The 13,884-nt window shown below is 44.1% G+C and overlaps 1 protein-coding gene across 14 annotated transcripts in view; it reads right to left on the bottom strand.

Moving 5' to 3' along the window:
- The window catches only part of BICD1 (BICD cargo adaptor 1), a 203,949-nt gene that overhangs the window by 70,945 nt on the left and 119,120 nt on the right, over window positions 1-13,884 (bottom strand). For all 14 annotated transcript variants that reach the window (XM_075344176.1, XM_075344177.1, XM_075344178.1 and 11 more), the window contains exons 3-4: window positions 13,657-13,809; window positions 9,218-9,652 (exon numbers count right to left, since the gene is read on the bottom strand). In XM_075344176.1, the coding sequence (XP_075200291.1) occupies window positions 9,218-9,652; window positions 13,657-13,809 (588 nt within the window). The remainder of the gene's footprint in view (window positions 1-9,217; window positions 9,653-13,656; window positions 13,810-13,884) is intronic.

The following is a 13,884-nucleotide window of genomic DNA, read 5'->3' as shown; positions in this document are numbered from 1 at the left end:
AGTCTGACCCTACACAGGACTATTACAAGGAACTTAACAAGTTGGCCTCTTGTCTGCCTGACATATCCATAAGAACTGATGAACTGATACCGGTGAGTCCAAGAATAGGCATGTTCTACATGCTTCCCAAAATTCACAAATCTGGAAACCCAGGAAGACCCATCATTTCATGTGTGGGCACCCTCACTGAACAAGTCTCTGGATGGGTAGAGGGTATCCTTAAACCCTTGGTAAGGGATACAACCAGCTCCATCCAGGACACTACTGACCTATTGAAAAAACTATCAGCAATAGGTCCTCTTCCAGAGGGAACCATCCTTGCTACCATGGATGTGGAATCCTTGTACTCGAATATTCCACACCAGGATGGATTGAATGCCTGCAAAATTTTCCTGGAAAATACAGGAACTGATGCCAATTCTGTGGTGAAGCTTACAACATTCATCCTCACCCATAATTACTTTGCATTTGACAATGACATATATCTACAGGAAACTGAATAGGATAACTGAAGTGAGCACTAATATATATATTATGAGTGGAAGCCAAAAAATACATACTATACAAAGGATAAGGCTGCACATCAAACATAGATAATGGTATAATGCCTCAAGCATATGGAAAAATATTGGAATATACAATGAAAAATGCTACTTGCTAATTTGAACATGTGAATAATGAATTGCATACCTGCTATGAATATTAGGAAAAAGGAGATATTTAGCAATCGCATTGATCAATGTAACTGAGCCCCAAAGCCTCGTCAAGGCATATCTCTATATTGGGGTCCCTAGCTCTGTGACCCTAACTGTGTGTCATCTCATTGCAATTAAAAACTGCTGTGGGTGGAGAGGGGTAACTAAGGACTTTCTTATATAGGAGATGGAAAAAACATGGCCGAAAGGGGCGGAGCTGTGTTCACATTCAAAAAAAAATATATATATTAGTGCTCACTTCAGTTATCCTATTCAGTTATATGTAGTTTTTTTTTCTGAATGTGAACACAGCTCCGCCCCTTTCGGCCATGTTTTTTCCATCTCCTATATAAGAAAGTCCTTAGTTACCCCTCTCCACCCATAGCAGTTTTTAATTGCAATGAGATGACACACAGTTAGGGTCACAGAGCTAGGGACCCCAATATAGAGATATGCCTTGACGAGGCTTTGGGGCTCAGTTACATTGATCAATGCGATTGCTAAATATCTCCTTTTTCCTAATATTCATAGCAGGTATGCAATTCATTATTCACATGTTCAAATTAGCAAGTAGCATTTTTCATTGTATATTCCAATATTTTTCCATATGCTTGAGGCATTATACCATTATCTATGTTTGATGTGCAGCCTTATCCTTTGTATAGTATATATCTACAGGAGACTGGGACTGCAATGGGAAGCAAAATGGCACCACAATATGCAAATCTTTTCATGGCCAAGCTTGAGAGTGACTTTTTATCCTCTTGTCCTATCAGGCCTCTGGCCTACGACCGTTACATTGACGATATTTTAATCATCTGGACAGAGTCTGAGCAGCAGCTGAAGACCTTCCATGAACACTTTAATCAGTTTCATCCCACCATCAACCTAACACTCAACTACTGCCGCACGGAAATCAACTTCTTGGACACCATCATTAAACTACGGAACAATGAAATAGAGACATCCCTGTACAAGAAGCCAATTGACCGTCCAACATACCTGAAATGGGACAGTTTTCATCCAAAACACATAAAAAACTCTATTGTATACAGCCAGGCTATCAGGTACAATCGGATATGTTCCAACAGTACAGATAGAGACAATCACCTTGAGGGCCTCAGAAAGACCTTTCTGAATCAAGGCTACCACCCAAGAACAATTGAAAACCAGATTACAAGAGCCACCAGAATATCAAGAAACCATCTCCTACATTATACAACTAAAGAAGAAAACACTCGGGTCCCTCTTGTAGTCACCTACAATCCATATCTGGAGGTGTTTAGAGGAGCTGCACGGAAACTACAACCATTACTGCAAAAAGATGCCCGGTTAAAATCTATTTTTCCAGACCCCCCACTTCTGTGTTTTAGACAGCCCCCGAATCTAAGAAGCATCATTGTCCGAAGCTCCCTGTCCTCTCCAACACCAACAGGAACATTTCCCTGCAACCAGAAAAAAAGTAAGACCTGTCCATTAATATGGACAACGGACAAGATAAAGATTCCCAGATCACATCAGGACTACAAGATCCCAGGTACCTTCAGCTGCACTGCAACCAATGGGGTGTACTTAATTATATGTACCAAATGTCCAACTGGGGGTCTGTATGTAGGGGAGACCGGACAACAGCTCAGGACAAGGATGAATTCTCACCGCCACACAATTAGAGAAAAAAGGATGGATCTACCTGTGGCCAAACATTTTTGTAACTCAGACCACAGCATCATGGACATGAAATTGCTGGTATTGAAAGGAAATTTCAAGTCCCATAGAGATAGGAGACTCTGGGAGTACAAACTTATGATGACCTTTGACACATTCAGAGAAGGAATGAATGTGTCTCATGGATTCATGTCTTTTTACATCAGTTAAAAGATGTGCTCCTCTGACCATCCGAGCGTGTCACAGCCCGGACCAGACCCTGATCAGAGGACAATAAAACTTTCACACTGAACTGCAGCAATATTTATGGCCACAACAGTTTGCCCCCCTGCAATAGTGATAGTTCTGTTTTATATAACTTTTTTTTTTTTTTACTGCACTATTCTAAGTCCTGTTGTGTATAAATATGTGACTCTTCAGATTTTGTGTTATATTGAGCCTGATGAAGAGACCTGAGTAGTCTCGAAACCTTGCAATTATTACCATCTTTTCAGTTAGCCATAAAAAGGTATCAACCACTGAGGACTCTCAGTTCTTTTAAACATTTTTTTTTTATCTCTACTGGCTAACACGGTACAAAGCTATATTTTACTTGTATCAAGCCAGGTGGTCCTCTTCAGGGCAGATCACAATAGCGGGATTCTTCCAGCTCTACTAAATGACCCCAATGTTTTTACCAAAACTTGGAAGACATATGAAGCATCTTAGTAGGCCTCATGCAGTACCTAAGGGAACCCCCTTCTTCAAGCAGTGTAGGATTATAAAGTGAGGACACAGACAGTGTCATATGTCAGGTTGTGAGTTTATGAACGTCTTGAGTCGTTGGGTAGCTAAGAGCGTGGAGATGGGAATTTGTGTGGTATAGACTATTCTTCAGAAACCTGAGGAGCATTTCATGACCAGAGTCATAATCAAGAAACACTAAAGGATAAGGGCCTTTTCAGGACTAGTTTGCCATACAGAATAGTCCATGATCTGCATGGCGTAACAATTTCAGAGACAGCTCTAGTTCCTACTCTCCATATCCTGGTATCACAAATCCCACCAACCTCCAAGAGGTTCACATTGCTGGACTTGGTCAATTGTTTTGTCTCTTTCCACCTTGAGGACAGTAGAGCTGATTATTGTATTCAAGTACGACCAGCATCAGTACCTCTGGACAGGTTTCCCGCAGGAAGCAGAGAATTCACCAAGTCAATACCATCAGGTCTGAGTAAGGGTGGACTCCGAAGCACTAAAGGACAACGTGGTGGAATCATTGTGTCTGCTCCAGCTCTAATTATCCCAAACTATTTAAGGCTTTTCTGTCATGGTTCGCCTCCCCGTCCACATGGCTATGGGGCGGAGCCTTCTCCCGGGCGTCACTTCCGGAGCCTGGATGCCTTAAAAGCTGAAAGCTTAGCGCTGCTTTGCCTGTGAGTGCTGGTCCCTGTAAGTGTGATCTTGATCCCTTCCCTCTCTGTGCCCTAAGCCTCTGTCTGTGTTCTGTCCCCTAGTCATTCTGCTATTCCTCTGTCCCACCTCCTTCCTTCCCACAATAGCCCCGGTTGTTTCCCCCTCTCCTACCTACCCATTCGGTTGTTTCCTCTGGTACCGACCTCGGCCTGATCTCGACTCCTCCATTGCTAGTTCCTCCGGTCTTGCTGCCCATACTGTGTATGACCTGGACCCGTCTGACCATCCCCCGCATGCCCAACAGCTTCAGCCGTCCGGCTGATGCTGGCAGACACTACATCAGCACACACTGGGAGTTCTCCTAATTGCTCATTCAGCTCTGTGTAGTGTCTTTCCCTGCAGAACTCCAGCTCCCCCTGCTGGCAGCCTGACATTTTCAACTTTTCTGTCATAAAGCACAAAGGCTTGCAGAAGGTCTTGAGGTCTTGTCATCCTGATGGATGGAAGAAGACAAATGTCCATAACATGCTACTCCAGTAGACTAGACTCCACCATAAAAGGTTCACCTTCTTGTATCCAATCGGAATGACATTTTTCTGAAGGACAAAACAACAGACCAATTCATCATTAGCATTTTTTTTCTTGTGTTTTTTGTTGATGATTTTTTTGTGCCGCAAGTAGGGAAAAATAAAAATCGCAAGTTATGTAAATAACCTGTCACGAGGGTACCCCGACGGAGAGTGGTCCCTCTTATTTCTGGTGTCAAGAGATCATAGCGTAGGGCTTTATATACTTTTGCCCAGGTTAATACTCCTTTGTCCAGTGCTGCTAGGGTTAAGTAGATCCTCTGGTTCCTGAAACTCTGAATGAAAGGTGTAGTCAGCTGTTCTCTATTGCTAATTAGCTCTGCTATAAAGACTTTCCTCCTAGTCCAGGTAATCACTGGTGATAGTTTCTGTTTTACTTGTCTCTAGAGGGAACATGTGAGCTGTGGACCAGGAAGCCATTCAGAGAACATTTGCTCTGTGGAAGTTGTGTTGTTTTTTCCCTCCCTTAGTTCTTCTGGGTTTTTCCCCTCTGGTCCGTTCCACTGGGTCTTTAATCTAAAGCAAGACTAGCGTTCCCACTGCCCTGCGCACTATACATGGCTGAGTCCAGGGAGAGACAGGGATAGGCACGTGATCAGCGACGAGGTGAAAGAACCCGTATAGGGATTTTAGGGAGTGCAGAAACAGCCTCAGGTGAATTTAGGAGGTGACCCTCCTCCCCTCTTCATAGTGCCAGGGCCCACCGTTGTATAGTGTACCCTATGTATTGCGGTGCTTGCTGGGGTTTCCCGCGTATGTGGCACAACCCTGGTAGTCACCGCGTGACATAGACGTATTGTTGAGATGATTAACAGAAAATACATTTTGGAAAAAAAGATTTTTGGCATTACTTAGATCATCAGCGATACTTGATTTATGAGCACTTATGTATTAAATAATCAAAAAGTACATAAAAATAATTTAAAAGAACCTATCACCAGGTCAATAACAGCCAGTTTTTGCTCTTATTTTATTCCCACTCTTCCCCTGAGTATGCTGTTTTTTATTTTTTTCAATTTGGCCATATAGTTCCCGAGATACGGTCCTTTTTAATGTAGTGCTAATTTCAATGCTCTTTCCAAGGAGGCGTGGCTTACAGGAATCTCTGGGGGCGTGTCTTTGATGCCCTGGACAAGCCAGGTAGTCACAGGTAGTCCCCTGCACTACACCAATCCCCTAACAAGGTGACAGCAGCCAACCAATTAAACCTTAGTCACCTCCCCCAGAGCTTGATGGACACACCAGGGGGGCGTGGCCAGGCGGTTGGACACGCACATTGAGGAGTTTGGATGGCCTGGGGCGGGAAAACTAGTCAGACAAGTTGTAGAGTTCAAGGAGAGTGGAGGCAGGCCTGTGTGTCAGGTCTGCAACTAACTGACAGGTGCTGGGTTAGGAGCCCTGGTACCTCTGGCTAAGAGGCATACGGAGGCCTCTGTCTACAGTAGCCGGGAAGACGGCTCGGTGGAACCGTGGTGGACCGGGACAGGGTAGTGGCCCGCCGGTACCGACCCGGGGAACAGACCCGGAAACCGGAGCACAAAAGGGGGGTACTCAGACCCTGAAGCTAGGTCCAGAAGCTACTGGGGGCTAGCTAATTAACTGATTGTGGCTAGGACTATAGGTCCTTTCCCACACAAAGTCCCGACTGAAGACAAAAGCCCAACGAGGGGGATAGACAGCTACCACCACGGCAGAAGATCCCATGGGCCAGCGTCTGCGGGCAAAGGGCTCCTCCGACAACCACAAGCCGGGGAGCGGACTCCTGACATTGCAGGTGCAGGTAGTCCACCATCACAAAACAGGTGCGGGAGAAAGACAGAGACCACCAACCGGGTGGGGGACCAGACTGCAGCCGGCTGCGGGCACCGACCACCATCACCTTGGTTTACCAGAGACTTGTGTGTTTAATAATCGTGAGTACATCAGTGCCCTCCGGCTGCCCATCTCCCTGCACCAGCTCCCCCAACGGGTCCCGGGGCCACCATCACTACCCACGGAGGGGTTAACAACTTGCTGAGCAACATCTCCCCCGGGTGCCCCGTAACCGCAGCGGTGGTGTCCACCTTCACCACAACCCATGGGTGGCGTCACGAACTTAAACACTGCTCCGGCCGTACACCTACGTCCCTGAACCGCCAGCCCCTTTTTGGTCGAAGTGACCGCAGGACTCCCGGGTCGGGAGACCCTCGAGCCACCCACTGAAGATCCGGACCCGAGCGGCTCGGTAGCTGCCAAGCACGGGGACGGCACATGTCTTTAGCCACTCCTCTTCTTTGTAAACACCAAAAAATTAGCACTCAATAAAAAGGCTTATATCTCCGGAACCATATGTCGGATTTTAAAAAAACTAAAAATGGAATATTCCGAGAAAATGGTAATAAAAAAAAGATTAAAAAACTGGCAACTTTTTACCTGGTGACTAGTCCCCTTTAAGTATTCTAAATTGATCTCAAATAGGTGTTCTGACTTGTTGATTTTCAATTAGTCTTTTTTGTCAACTTTTTCTACTATTTCTGTAATAAAAGAGGTCTAAGGCTGTAGAAGTTTCCATGAATAACGATTTGGAGCCTTATAATTCTGCAGTAACAAGAGTTTTAGTTGCTGCTGGTGGGAAGTAAACAGTATTCAGGACTTGTTATGTTCTTCTCATGTCTCTTTTATCTGTTGTGCTGATTTTATGTTGACATTTCAAGGATATTATGACTATCTGTAGCCTGCAGTACAGAAAATTTAGAGAATTGTTATGGAAATTGCTAATATTGTAGAATCACACAAACATACAAAGTAAAATAATGTCAGAGATTGCAAAAATTCTGAACATTTAAAGGGATTGTCTATTATATTCACCTTTTTTTTCATATAGCACTGAATGCCGGGCAAGTCCTCACCAGTCTCCGATGATTTCCAATCAAGGTGATTATTCACCATCTAAGCACATGCTCCAGCATATATACCGCTGCAGCTAATCACATGACTGCTGCAGTCAGTGATCAGGTGCGATCAGTGAAATGATATGATGTCTGTCACACGGAGTTTTGCTCAAAACTTGGCGAGTGTCATGGCGGCATCAGACACTGTTCACACTACAGATTCTGATATGCCACACGATGGTTTCTCTGGTGTTTCTGAGTTACACAGGCAGGCTTGGGCATTGACCAGTTATGTGCTCAACAGTGGTCAGAAGAGTTAACCTCTGCTAGCCTGCTGGTTACCTCTCTGACCACATGTTGTTGGAAACCTATCACGTTTGCTCCCCACCTTTTTAAGATGGTGGAATCTGTCTTCCCATGCCGACTATAGTTTATTGCTGTGTTGGTCTGTGTGTTGTTGTCTCCCAGTCCTGCTGGTGATTATATTGTGTGTTGCTTGGAGTTGTTGTGGAGTTCTCTCGTTGTCTTGTTGTTGTCTCCCTGCTCTTATTTTCCTCCTTACATCTTTTTGTCTTGTACCTCTGTGTGAGCGAGCTGTGAGATAAAGTTTTGGTTTCTCCTGTTTGTCTATCTCTGCTAGTTTTATAACCCTATTCACTTGGCCCTCCCCTGAGGTAGGGGGGAGGGACTATAAGATCAGAGTTGATCAGGAGCAGGGCCAGAATTAGCGGCTCAGACATCCTCACCTTCAGAAGTAACTCTGACATAAGGGATAGCTAGGGCCCCCCTAATCTGAGGACCAGTCTGGGAGCCTTGTGACAATGTCTGGGGAGTGGAACCAGTGTCATAAGTACTGTAGGTGAGTCCATCAGGGAGAATCGGAGCGGCACTGCTAGATTGCCATAGAAATCTATTGTCACACCTTTACCACAGCACAATAGTACAATGACCCATCATAATAATAAAAAGATAACTATAATACCGCCCATTAGTTACCACATCACAGACATCACCGGGATCATGTGACATCATTAGAGGCTTGTGACATCACTGTGATCATGTGGCATCATTGGAGTGTTGTGACATCACTGAGACCCTATAATAACACCATACACTTGAGACGTCACTGGGATCATGTGACATCATAGGAATCAGATGACCTCACAGATCATTTGACATCACTGGAGCCTTTTGACATCACCTGGATCATGTGACATCACTAGCACCGTGTGACATCAGTGGAATAATGTGACATCACTGGGTTCATGTGATATCAACGAGATACTGAGACATAAGTGGAGTTTTGTGACATCACCGGAATCATGTGACATCATTGGAACACTGTGACATCACTGGAGTCTTGTGAAATCACCGGGATCCTGTGAAGTCATGGGGATCGTGTGACATCACTGGGATACTGTGACATCACTAGAGCTCTGTGAAATCACCAGGATATGTGATGTCCTGGGGATTATGTGACATCACTGGGGCCCTGTGACATCACTAGTGTTTTGTGAAATCACCGTGATGATGTGATTTCCTGGGGATCATGTGACATCACTGTAGTCTTGTGAAATCATAGGGATCATGTGATGTCCTGGGGATGATATGACATCACTGGGACACTGTGACATCACTAGAGCTTTGTGAAATCACAGTGATCATGTGATGTCAAGAGGATCGCGTGACATCACTGGGATACTGTGACATCACTGGGATACTGTGACATCACTGGAGTCTTGTGAAATCACAGGGATCATGTGATGTCCTGGGGATGATATGACATCACTGTGATACTGTGACTAGAGTTTCATGACATTACTAGTATCGTGTGATATCCCTGGGATCATGTTACACCACCTGGATCACGTAACATCCTTGAGATTATGTGACATCATTGGGATCATGTGATGTCACTAGAGTCTGGTGACATCACTGGGATCATATGACATCACCACCATCATGTGACTTTGCTGTCAGAACATCTCTGGACTCGGACACCCACCTGGATCAGCTGCTGTTTGAGCTTCTGCATTTCAGAAATATTCAGCTCGCTGAAAAGATCCGAGACCGGATGCAGCGACTCGCCCTTCCGAACCGCAGGAGTCCGATAGTCACCGTTGAGTTTGACGAGCGGGGGATGGATGTGACCGTTCATCTTGTCCTCGTTGTTGGACTCCCCGTCCTCGGAGAATTTCAGCCCGTCCACCGCAATGTTAATGTGGTTGTTATACATGCTGTCGTTGATGTTGATGTATTGGGACAGTTCTTTTCGGAGATTATTCTTCTGTTCCCGCTCATTTTTTAAGGTGTCCAGGGCTTCCTCCAGCTGATGCTCCGAGATCTCTTTCAATCGAATGGCGTCTTCCAGTTGGCTGTTCAGCAGCACCGTCTCCTCCTCGAATCGCTTTATCTCGTGTTTCAAGCCTTCATATTCCACCTATAGGGGTCAAAACAGGAAATCAAGAGTCATTAGCAGGTATTACGACACGGGCGCTATAAGTTATGCATCAAAACTGGTGGTGCTGGAGAGGGGATCCGAACTACAATCAGTCCGGAGAATCGAAGGAAACCCACCCATCTTGCCACAGAATTGACTGCACTGCCTGCAGCCACCACAAGAGGGAGCCTTATACATAGGAACTTATAAAACAATGACTGCATATTTAGAGAGCTCCCCCTAGTGGTGGCTACAAGCAACAAGAATATCATCATTCATAGGGGGAACCCCCCTTTCCCCCGGAGAAATGAATGCACTGCCTGTAGCCACCACTAGAGGGAGCTCTTTACATAAGAATTTATAAAACAAAGGCTGCATATCTAGAGAGCTCCCCCTAGTGGTGGCTACAAGCAACCAAAATGTCATCATTCATAGGAGGAACCGAGGGAACCCCCTCTATCCCCACAGAAATGAATGCACTGCCTTTAGCTACCACTAGAGGGAGCTCTTTACATAAGAATTTATAAAACAATGGCTGCATATCTAGAGAACTCCCCCTAGTGGTGGCTACAAGCAACCAGAATGTCATCATTCATAGGAGGAACCGAGGGAACCCCCTCTATCCCCACAGAAATGAATGCACTGCCTTTAGCTACCACTAGAGGGAGCTCTTTACATAAGAATTTATAAAACAAATGCTGCATATCTAGAGAGCTCCCCCTAGTAGTGGCTACAAGCAACCAGAATGTCATCATTCATAGGGGGAACTGGGGAAACCCCAACTTTTATGAAAGAAATGAATGCACTGCCTGTAGGCACCACTAGAGGGAGCTATTTACATAAGGATTTAGAAAACAATGGCTGCGTATCTAGAGAGCTCCCCCTAGTGGTGGCTACAAGCAACCAGAATGTCATCATTCATAGGGGGAACTATGGGAACCCCCACCTTTCCCCACAGAATGAATGCACTGTCTGTAGCCACCACTAGGAGGAGCTCTTTACATAAGCATTTATAAAACAATGGCTGCATATCTAGAGAGCTCCCCCTAGTGGTGGCTAACTCATAAACATGGTAAGGTGTTATGGATATTACCATCACCTCTTTTACCACTCTACACCATCAGATATATTACATATGAACCCATACCTAACCCAGAGAACAATGGATATTAATTTTACCATCTAACCCCTAGACCACCAGGGATAATGCATATCTATTACCATTCTAGAACAGCTTGGATATTACCATTAGCCATTTTATCACCCTAGATAACCAGGGATAATGTATATTAACCCATAAACACACTAGAGCACCTTGGATCTTAAAACTAACCCCTAGACCTCCCGTGCTACTACATTTTAACCCATAGCTACCGTAGAACAGATGAGACATTACTATTAACACCTTTGACACCCTAAACTGTTAGAATATTACATATTAACCCATAACCACTCTAGAGCACCTTAGATATTACTGTATGTTCTCCCTTCACTGCATTTCCTTGCTGGCTATTCTTCTATGTGGGCTTGTCTGCAGATTGTGTTTTCTTTCCCAGACCCTTATCCTTTCCCCTTATTAGAACTTGCTTCAGTTTATCTCCCTCGGGGTTTCTGATTGTTACTGCACCTTCCTTTCCCTATGTAGGCAGTTTGTGGCCTCCCCTCTCGTCCTTGAGGAGGCACGAGAATCCCCTCGACGGCCTTTCAGAGAGCCAGGTCTAACGTGGTGCTGTTACTTTTGCAGCTAGGGTCTTTTTTAGTCTGCACGAGGACCAGTTAGGTGCAGCCGCTATCTGTGTTTGTGAGTGAGGTACATGCATAACACACATTGGATATTACCATTAATATTTTTACCATACCAGACCACCAGGGATAAAATATGACACCATAAACACCCTGAATCAAGTCTTTGCAAATTTAGATCTCCTGCTTTGCACTGATGAGAGGCAAACACGGCTTTGCAAATTTAGATCTCCTGCTTTGCACTGATGAGGGGAAAACACTCTGAAACATGTCTTTGCAAATAAAGTATCTAGTTTGGCTTCTTATCCTAAGTCATATGGCAAGGCTCATTAAAGGGTCGGTATTGACTTTCAGGACTGCTACATCCAATAGGTGACGCTAGAGTCCTCTTTCTCTCTGAAGAGGTTTTTTTTGTGTGTGTATATATATATATATATATTTTTATATATATATGTATATATATATATATATATATATATATTGTCCGAGATTCTTCTGGTTTCCCATCTTTGGGCTTTTTATTTTTTTTACAGGACCATTTGTTAAAAGGAGATAATTGGAGTCGGTGCTGCCTCCGGAGAACTCAGTATCCTCCCGAGGCCCAGATACTATTTTTTGAATGAAATTTGATATATCTACTAATTAAACTCTTGTGTGTTATAAGAGTCATCCAGCTGCCAAATATATGCACATGTGCCGGGCTAGGAATCTCGAAATGCTGACCTTGGAAAATTCATTATTTTTATAAATGACCTTGATAAATTAATTATTTTTAGAAACAATTAAAAAAAATTCCTTTACAATTTTTGAAAAATATTTATTTGTATTTGCTCCATCATACGAACTTGCTAAATATTCATGGATGACGACAATACTTTTTGTAATAATTCCACACTGATGATGTTACTGTGTCACACGGAGTTTTATTCAAAACTAGCGGAGTGACATGGCGGCATCAGACGCTGTTCACATCACAGATCCTGACACTCCACCCTATGGTTTCTCTGGTGCTTCTGCGCTACACAGGCAGGCTTGGGCATCGTCCGGCTGTGTGCTTATTAATGGTCAGGCCAGCAAGAGTTAACCTCTGCTAGCCTTATGTCTACCTCTGGGATCACATGTTGTTGGAAACCTATAACATTTGCTCCCCGCTTTTTTAAGATGGTGGAATCTGTCTTCCCATGCCAACTATAGCTTTTTCTAAACTGGTCCCTGTGCTGTTATGTCCCAGTTTGCTGGAGAGTATACTGCGTGCTGCTTGGAGTGTAGTGGAATTCTCTAATCGTTTTGTTGTTTCCTCCTTATCACTTGCTGTCTAATACCTCTGTATGAGTGTGAGTGATCGTGGTTTGGTTTCCACTGTTTATCTATTTCTATGGGTTTAACCCCTCTTGTCTCCTGGGGTAGGGGGTATTAGATCAGGGCTGGCCAGGAGCAAGGCCAGGAAGGTGGCCCAGATAGCCTTACCTTCTGGAAACAGGGATAGTTAGGGCCCCCCTAGCCTGTGGGCCAGTCTTGGAGCCCTGATCCCTTCTTATTTCCATACCACCAATGACATACTGCTTCCTCATCCCAACCTGATAAACACATGACCGCTGGATCCAGAGGAGGAAGCACTTGCTTAGCGCTGCGTATATAGCGATTAGGAAGGCAGAGATGGTAATAAACAATCTCTGCCTTCTCTATGAGGAAACCAGCAGCAAGTATTCCATTTCCATGCAGCACCCCTACAGGTAAAATAAGGCATTACAATACATAGGTACAAGTTTAGAATAGAGCTGGAGTGATGGAGGCTTCAGATCTACAAATAGCACTTCAGCCTCATTTACATATTAATTAAAATGCTGATTTCTCAGTAACGGACAAACGGGCTGACCATGTAAAGGTATGCCTGAAATTGTCTTTGAAAGGGCTACATGCACATATAAATACTAGTTTAAGCTGTGAAATCCTGCTGACAGATCCCCTTTGAAGAAATAAATTGTGAGATTAATTCAGTAGATCGAAAGCAGAATTTCAACTGTAGACAATTAAAAATTTCTACTGCTGGCGAATTTTATTTGATTTAGTAAGATGTGACTTTGGCAGAAACCACAAATGAGGAACAAATACATCATTTTCCAGAGGAAGCAAAAACAAGAACACATAAAACACGACAATATCCCGCCGGCTTTAGCAGCAGCTGACTGGCATTGTGCTACTTTTTAATCCATGTTCTAACCAAGACGTTTTCCTTTTAGAGACTCATAGTTAACTCATACCTGGTTTTGCTTTAAGGTGGACACTAATTTCTGTAACGTGATGTTCTCTTCTTCCAGCTCAGTGTAATCCTGAAGGAGTCTGGCCTCCCGAAACTTGTACTCTCGGATCTCTTCCTTCATCCTCATCCTCTGCAGCTCCAAAATTTCATTTGTCTAAGGGAAAAAAAAAGGAAAAATGTCATAGTATATACAATATCTACTAAAGCACAGCATTATAACCACACTCAG

This window comes from Anomaloglossus baeobatrachus, chromosome 4, assembly GCF_048569485.1.
Source record: "Anomaloglossus baeobatrachus isolate aAnoBae1 chromosome 4, aAnoBae1.hap1, whole genome shotgun sequence".
Classification (NCBI taxonomy): Eukaryota; Metazoa; Chordata; class Amphibia; order Anura; family Aromobatidae; genus Anomaloglossus; species Anomaloglossus baeobatrachus.
The sequence above is the reverse complement of the archived record's forward strand: the minus strand, read 5'-3'. Positions and strand labels throughout refer to the sequence as shown.